The 8,903-nt window shown below is 44.5% G+C and overlaps 1 protein-coding gene across 2 annotated transcripts in view; it reads left to right on the top strand.

The window, feature by feature from the left end:
• Window positions 1–870: 870 nt before the first annotated feature.
• Window positions 871–8,903, top strand: part of LOC115076112 (phospholipase A2 inhibitor and Ly6/PLAUR domain-containing protein-like) — a 28,462-nt gene continuing 20,429 nt past the window's right edge. Inside the window, exons 1-2 of one of the 2 annotated variants that reach the window (XM_029577229.1) lie at window positions 871–1,057; window positions 1,151–1,540. In XM_029577229.1, coding sequence (XP_029433089.1) covers window positions 1,489–1,540 — 52 coding nt within the window. In that variant the 5' untranslated portion in view covers window positions 871–1,057; window positions 1,151–1,488. Of the gene's footprint in view, window positions 1,058–1,136; window positions 1,541–8,903 lie in introns of both variants that reach the window. The other variant, XM_029577231.1, reaches the window with a different exon arrangement.

Genomic DNA, 8,903 nt, shown 5'->3' with positions numbered 1-8,903 from the left:
GATACGTTTCACCTCCCCATGAATATAACAAATAGGGATATATACGTTGCAGATTGCCAATACCCCTAGCATTCAGATAGGGGAACTCGCACAATAGTTGTATAGTTCCCACATGTAACTATCTTCTGTGATTACCAGCAGTGATAATCAGTAACAATCCTACCTGCAGAAATATGAACAGATAGGTATGGCTTAATAGGACAACGTCAATATGGATTTTGCAGAGGGAAGTCTTGCTTCACCAATCTAGCAGAATTCTTTGAAGGTGGCAGTCAGCATGTAGTCACATTGCAAGGGAGCAGAGGAGAGGATGAGAAAGATGCAGCAGGTCTCTTCCGGTGATATCCCTACAGCTAGAAGACCTCTCTTTCATTCCCCGCATGGGTATCTATTCTCTTTCTCTCCACTCCCTGTGCAGTTCTCTGGGACATCCACTCTCCCACTCTCCCCTCCTTCTCTTCCCTTCCCTCCCAAAAGACATCTTTCAGTCCAGGAACTGGTTTCTAGCTGTTCAGATGACCCGCAGTCAGGTGGCCACCTTCCCAAACACATGCTTCTGTGAATGCATCGCAGAACAGTGTCTGCATTCACTAACTCAGATGCTCTGCGCTAAAACAATTCAGAATGGAGAAGCCAAAAAATAAAAAAATGAACAGTGCAAGTAACTAAATTCCAAAAACTGTTTGTTTTCAGTTTAAAAGCTGGTATGTGATGTCCCCACCCTCCCATGGATAAAGAATGTGTCTAAATTTGCATTCATGGACTTTTTCAGACCTATATTGCTTTCAGCACTAGGGCTACAATGCGGAAACCGCACAACCTCATCTTGTTGGGACAGAGTTCAAACGTGGTTACTTTTAATTTTCCTTCTTGGCAGCTGCAGTGTTGGAGTCAGATCTGTGCTGGCCCAGCACCAAATTCAGTAGCGAGAGAGTCTTGTTTCTTTGCAGTACTCAAATTGTCATGGAACGTGCTCCCTACGGGCATGCATTGAGCACTTAGCACCGAGAGACTGTCAAACAGCCTTCTCAGTGGCAGCCTGGAGGATGGAAGCAAGGTAGGAAACTCTCAAGCAAAATCTCTGGATACCATCCTAGGAATGAGGAGAAAACCCATATCCTCCCTTCACCTAAAAGTTCTTATTTTCCAGGTTCACCACTGAGGAAAGTATCTGCCTGCAAACAAGGGCACTAGAAAGAGTGAACTCGGATGTCTTGTGCCAGGGACATCTCCCCGCCTGCTGCCTTTCTCAGAGGTCACCGCTCAACTCATCTGCTTGACTTTAGGGAGGGTTAAAAACCTCCAGGGAGGCCAGCTGTGTCCGGAACAGGCGGCAGTGATGTGCAATACAGCGCAGAACGTACCTTCTGGATATTTTACACTTGTGAATAAGTAGCTCAGCCTGCACTTACACCTTTTTTGAAGGTGAAAAGATTGGATCCAGCCTTGGAGATCTCTAGCACCTAGCTCTGTCCTCTCTTTGGCATCATGAGGGTTTTTCTTACGGGCATCTGTATCCTGTCTGCATTGGTAGCCACAGGTGAGCTTCCTTAACTGTATTTTGAAAGACTGATACTTATTTCAATATAGCCTTTCCCACGCACTATGTCCCTGCAGGAATGCTGTGTTTCAGGAACTAATGGCAAATGGGGCTGGATTTCCTTCTTGCATGCCTCTAGGTACAGAAGGGTGGGATCCCCCTCCACAGTGCAGGAGGTGTAGAGGGGGAGAGCCTTCTCCCTCAGCAGGGTTGACCCAGGGGGAAGAGGAGCTTGGGGAAAATCAAAATGCATGAGGCCACCCCCAACCCTGACATACCCTTGTCCCGATCTCCCCCCACAGTTAGGGTACAGTACGGTCCACTGGCAGAGGGAGAGCAGCAGCCATCAGCCTTGTCCTCTACCTGCTTCACTGTGAACTATTGACTATGCAGGGCCCCAAAGTCTTGTGAGACCCACCAAGACCACATGGTCTGGATTTCATAATAAAGCTAGCAGGAAAGGAAGCAGATGGGGTTGGAAGCATTGCAGTCCCCTTGCTGGCAGATGGGAGGGAAAGGAGAGAAAATTACCCTTCCTCCTTGGAATGCCTTGCCCTTCAGAAGTTTGCATGGTTTGCGTGAAGAGGGAGACCCCTTCCAAAGATACAGTATGCCTTGATCAATGGCTCCCTTCTCATCTCCTCAGTCTGTGGTGACTGCTTTCTCCCCCACCCCCATCGGACCCATCCCCTTAAGCCCAAGGTGCTTTCCAGATGGTGGGTACCCTAGGCTTACTCTTCCTAATGGGAAATCTGGTCCTGGGGGCAACACTTCATTCATTCATTCATTATTATTTATTCTTGCCCTTCCAAGGACTGCCCAAGGCAAGTATTACAACAAGCATAGCACATAACCAAACAAAATATAAAACAACAAAAGCATATGCTGCATGTGTCTTGAGCTCTTTGTTATCTCAGACTCAATCTAGGACTGGAGACACAGTTATGATCCAGTCATACAACAGGAAAACATCTTGGGAAGTCATTTTTTTTTCTCATTGTCTCAGGCAATCTACATAGATTGTAAGCTCTCTGGGAAAAGGTACACATTGTCTCTGTATGTGCCTGCTACCTGACTTAAGGTATTCTATGGAACCCTCTTTTGGGAGACATAAAATAAGAGAGTGACTGATGCTTGTTTGGGAGCTAAAGCACAGAGATCGTGTTTCACGGGTGTCACAGCACTGATTAGCAGCAACATCAGCAACAACAAAATACTCTCCTCCAAAAACAGATCAGGTTTTAGTATTCAAAGTTCTTGTCAAACACAGTTCCATCAATGCAGCTCACCCACTTTCAAGGAAGTGTCTACCAGGCTGCTGAGGTCCATAATCCTCCTAACTTGCCACCCAGGAACTATTCACTGGTCTCCCATGGCTGATCCTGCTGGAATGAGTAGACCAACTGGACTCCAAGGATCTGTGAGAGCTCCCTGCTCCAAAACCTATGAGCCTGGGTAAAAGAGGTAAAAATAAGACCCTTTCCCACTCTGAATACCACTTTATATTGACCCCAAGGAATCTCTCCCTTGTGGTTCTTCCTCACATCGTTACTTAAAGGAATATAGTAAATCCCCTGAATAAACCTTCATCACAATGCACATACCATAACTCAAAAGTAAGAGGTTAAGTGACATCCCTTAACAATTTCCTAAGGGTAATTTTCTACTGACCAGGACCTAATTTAGGGTCCCTTCATATATATAAATGATGTTGCAGCATACACAGAAGTGAACAAAATGTGATTACATTCTAAATGTTGTAAAACAAGAAGTCATGAAGATTTCACTAAGTTAATTAATATTTAAGGAGTAGCTTTCAAGACAAGGAGGTGAGAATGGTGGCAATTAAGGTCTAAAACTCTGCATTTCAACTGAAGCTCTGAGGTTGGTGTATGCAGTAAATATGCTGATATAGAAGTGAATTTTTAAAAAGGGATCAAGAGCTGATCCAAGAAAATACAGACCAGTGAGTCTGATGTCCATGCCAGGCAAAATAAGAGAAATTATAAAGAACAAAATTGTTGAACATATAGATAGGCATAGTTTAATGGGACAAAGTCAACATGGATTTAGCCAAGGGAAATCTTGCCTCACCAGTCTGCTACATTTTTATGAGAGCATAAATAAATGTGAATAAAGGTAAGCCATTTGGTATAGTGCATCTGGATTTCCAGAAAGCATTTGACAAAGTCCCTCATGAGAGACTTCTTAGGAAATTAAAAGTCATGGGATAAGGCCAGTGTCCTACTGTAGATTTAAAAATAAAAGAAAGCAATTAGGTCTAAATGGTAATTTTTACAATGGAGAGAAGTGAATAGTGGAGTGCCCTAGGGATCTGTTCTGGGACCACTGTTTTTTAATACATTATAAATGACCTGGAAATGGTAAAAAAAATTGTGAATGAATAAAAAATAAAAAATTGTGAATGAATAAAAAATTATTGAAAGTTGTTATATCACAAGAGAATTGTGAGAAATTGCAAAAGGACCTTGTAGAAGAGACTGACATGCAAATGGAAAATGAAATTTAATGTGGACAAGTGAAAAGTGATGCATTTAGGGAAGAGTAACCCAAACTATAGCCTCATAATGCAACATTCTACATTAGGAGTCACTGTTCAGCAAAAGGATCTAGGTATCATTGTTGATAATACATTGAAATATTCTGCTTAGATTAGAGTGTGCAGTAGCAACCAAGAAAGCAAATAGAATGCTAGGAATTATTAGGAAAGGAATGGAGAATAAAACAGAGAATACCATAATGCCTCTGTATCGCTCCATGGTGCGACCTCATCTTGAGTATTATATGCATTTCTGGTCACCATATCTCAAAATAGATATAGCAAAATTAGAAAAGGTACAGAGAAGGGCACCCAAAATGATAAAGGGGATGGATTAATTCCCCAATGAGTAAAAGCCAAAGAGTTAGGATCTTCAGAAGGATAGCTATGTTAGCCTGGTAAAGCAAAAATGACAAGAGGTGGGTGGCACATTATAGACTAAGCAATTTATTGAGCATGAGCTTTGGAGAGAGTGCATCTGCTTCAATTAAGAGGTAGATTTTCAAAGGGTTATGCGTGTAAGATACACGCGTAGCCCCCGAAAAGCTGTCCCAAGCTGCCCCTGCGTGCGCCAAGTCTATCTTGCATAGGCTCGGGGGCACGCGCAAGCCACGGGACATACGCGCGTATGTCCTGGGGCTTTCAGAAATGGGTGGGTCGGGGGCGTGGTGATGGTCCAGGGGTGGGGCCGGGGCATTCTTGAGTCCTCCAGCACTGCGGCCATGCCAGTAGCTTGCACGCCGGCAGCCTGCCGGCACACGCAAGTTATGCCTGCCTCGGGCAGGCATAACTTTTGAAACAAAGGTAGGCATGGGGATTTAGTTAGGGCTGGGGGGTGGTTGAAAAGTTCTCTCCGAGGCCACTCCGATATTGGAGCGGCCTTGGAGGGAACGGAGGCAGCCTGCGCAGCTCGGCACACACAAGTTGCACAATTGTGCATCCCCTTGCACGTGCCGACCCTGGATTTTATTACATGCGCGCGGCAACGCGCGCATGTAATAAAATCAAGCGTGGATTTGTTTGCGCCCGCATGCAGGTTTTAAAATCTGCCCCAAATTGGTTAGTCTATAAGGTGCCACCCATTTCTTTCCATTTTTAAAGAAGTTAGATCTCTTTAGCATGATAACTGACAGTGGAGAGGAGATCTAATAGACGTCTATAAAATAATGGTGTGGAACGAGTAAATATGGATCAGCTGTTTACTCTTTCAAAAAGTACAAAGACTAAAGAACACAGAATGAAGTTACTAGGTGATACATTTGAAACTAATAAGAGAAAATATTTGTTTACTCAATGCAAAATTAAGCTCTGGAACTCATTGCCAGAGGCTGTGGTAAAAGCTGTTAGTATAGCTACGTTTAAAAAAGGTTTGGACAAGTTCCTGGAGGAAAAGTCCATAAACCATTATTAAGGTGGAGTTGCAGAAATCCACTGCTTATCCCTGAGATAAGCACCATGGAATCGTTCTACCCCTTGGGATCCTGCCAGGTACTTGTGGCCTGGATTGCCCACTGTTGGAAACAGGATAATGGGTTTGATAGACCTTTGGTCTGACCCAGTATGGCAAATCTTATGCTCTTATATAAGAAAGTCCTAAATGAAACAATAGTTAAACAGAGACAAAAAATTACTGGAACACAATGTTGTCCTTATAGGTTAAATTAATAAGGGTGTCAGCAAGCCAGACGGTGACCTCTCTCAAGTGAAGAGAACATGTGTTTGTTAGAGACTTTAGGTCTGGAGAATATATTTGGATAGGCAGAAATGTGACTAGATAAGTAACTTTAATTGTAATCCCCAATGCAGTGTTAAATGAAACATTGGCTGATGCCAGGATTTGAGCTTTAACTGCAGTATAACCAAAATTAAAAAAAAATAGATAGGCCTTCACTTCTCTTAAAATCTTGGGACACTACTTTTGGGACATTCTTTTCAAGTGGTGAAAATCTTTTTTAGATGAATGATAGAGAAGACACTAGTTTGCTGACACCCTCATTATTTAAACTGTAAGGACAACATTGTGTTCCTGTAATATTTTGTCTCTACCTCTGATGTATATGTCCTATAGAAAGAAGAGACATACACAGTAGAAAAAAATATCAAATCATCCAAACAGTTTTCACTGTTGGATGATCTGGTATTTCCTAGTGCGTATCTCCCCTCTGCATGGTAGAGAGGTGTATATTAGCATGCAAGAGATATGCAGAGCTCCTGGGTAAATTTTGCAAGACGTTCTGCAGAATTAAATTTGTAATTAATGACTTTGTTGTTCTATAAAGCCTGGTAATAATAATGATGTTTGTTTTGCCTTTGCTTTATCAGTGAACTCTTCAAGATAGTTCATATTGATAGTTCATATTGATAGTTCACATTGAAGAAAACAACCTCCTTTTCCCATCACAATACGGTTTCCGCAAAACACTAAGCACGGAGTCCCTACTCATTTCCTTAACAGATCACCTCATCCTGGGCCTCGATAAAGGTCAAGCCTTCTTACTGATCCTACTGGACCTTTCTTCAGCCTTTGACACCGTTAATCATTCATTACTCATTACCCAGTTAGCCTCCATAGGTATCTCAGGCACAGCTCTATCTTGGTTCATATCATTTCTCAGCAATAGAGGATACAAGGTAAAGATACAGAACAAAGAATCCTCTCAACACCCGTCGTCAGTAGGAGTCCCACAGGGGTCTTCCCTGTCTCCTACTTTATTTAACATTTACCTTATACCATTATGCCAACTTCTCACCGACCTCAACCTCAAACACTTCCTTTACGCGGACGATATCCAGGTCCTGATACCCATTAAGGATTCCTTCGCAAAAACTCTGGCTTACTGGGATACATGCCTTCAAAAAATTAAACTCCTCCTCACCAGCCTAAACCTGGTATTAAATTCTGGCAAAACTGAACTCCTGCTCATCGCCTCAGAAAACATCACCTCTGCACAACAAGCCATGCCAACAATCACACAAGTGAGAGACCTAGGAGTCTTAATTGATAATCGCCTGAATTTCAAAGCCACTATTAACAAAACCACCAAAGACTGTTTCTACCAACTACAAGTGCTGAAAAGAATTAGACCACTTTTCCATGCCCAAGATTTCAGAACCATTCTACAAGCAATCATTTTTTCAAAATTAGACTATTGTAACACCATCCTACTTGGCCTTCCCGCTTCATACACCAAACCGCTTCAGATGGTGCAAAATGCAGCTGCACGAATTCTGACAAACACCAGGAGAAGGGACCACATAACCCCCATTCTAAAGAGCCTCCATTGGCTACCTATACACTTTAGAATAATATACAATAGGGATGTGAATCGTTTTAGGACGATTAAAATTATCGTCCGATAATTTTAATATCGTCTTAAACCATTATGGAACACAATACAATAGAGATTCTAACGATTTATCGTTATAAATCGTTAGAATCGTGAGCCGGCACACTAAAACCCCCTAAAACCCACCCCCGACCCTTTAAATTAAATCCCCCACCCTCCCGAACCCCCCCCCCCAATGACTTAAATAACCTGCGGGTCCAGCGGCGGTCCGGAATGGCAGCGGTCCGGAACGGGCTCCTGCTACTGAATCTTGTTGTCTTCAGCCGGCGCCATTTTGGAAAATGGCGCCGAAAAATGGCGGCGGCCATAGACGAACACGATTGGACGGCAGGAGGTCCTTCAGGACCCCCGCTGGACTTTTGGCAAGTCTTGTGGGGGTCAGGAGGCCCCCCCCAAGCTGGCCAAAAGTTCCTGGAGGTCCAGCGGGGGTCAGGGAGCGTTTTCGTACGGAAAATGGCGCCGGCCATACGCGTATGGCCGGCGCCATTTTCCGTACGGAAAATGGCGCCGGCAGGAGATCGACTGCAGGAGGTCGTTCAGCGAGGCGCCGGAACCCTCGCTGAACGACCTCCTGCAGTCGATCTCCTGCCGGCGCCATTTTCCGTACGAAAACGATTCGCGGCGGGAAATCGCTCCCTGACCCCCGCTGGACCTCCAGGAACTTTTGGCCAGCTTGGGGGGGGCCTCCTGACCCCCACAAGACTTGCCAAAAGTCCAGCGGGGGTCCGGAAGGACCTCCTGCCGTCCAATCGTGTTCGTCTATGGCCGCCGCCATTTTTCGGCGCCATTTTGGAAAATGGCGCCGGCTGAAGACAACAAGATTCAGTAGCAGGAGCCCGTTCCGGACCGCTGCCGTTCCGGACCGCCGCTGGACCCGCAGGTTATTTAAGTCATTTGGGGGGGGGGGTTCAGGAGGGTGGGGGATTTAATTTAAAGGGTCGGGGGTGGGTTTTAGGGGGTTTTAATGTGCCGGTTTTGCGATTTTACGTTTTTTCGATTTTTTTACGATTTTTCACGATATTTTACCCCCCCCAAACGGCAACAATACGATTCCCTCCCCCTCCCAGCCAAAATCGATCGTTAAGACGATCGAGGACACGATTCACATCTCTAATAAACAAGGCCATTCTTACCACATACAAAAACATCAACCAACTGGCTCCCATTGACCTACAGATCCCGCTCCGACTACACAATTCGTCAAGACCGACAAGAGATGCATACAGGGGATCGCTACAGGTACCTCCGTCCAAATCCACCAGACACTGCACACTAAGAGACCGGGCTTTCTCTACAGCCATTCCACCTTTATGGAACTCCATCCCCTCAAATCTCAGAACAGAACCATGCATCTCAACTTTCAAAAAAAGACTAAAGACCTGGATATTCACACAAGCTTTCCCGGACGCCAATTGATAGAACACCTCCAAGCCACCCCTTATCTCCAACTATACCA

Source organism: Rhinatrema bivittatum, chromosome 14 (genome assembly GCF_901001135.1).
Source record: "Rhinatrema bivittatum chromosome 14, aRhiBiv1.1, whole genome shotgun sequence".
Taxonomy (NCBI): Eukaryota; Metazoa; Chordata; class Amphibia; order Gymnophiona; family Rhinatrematidae; genus Rhinatrema; species Rhinatrema bivittatum.
Note: the sequence above shows the minus strand (reverse complement) of the source record. Positions and strands in the feature narration are given on the sequence as shown.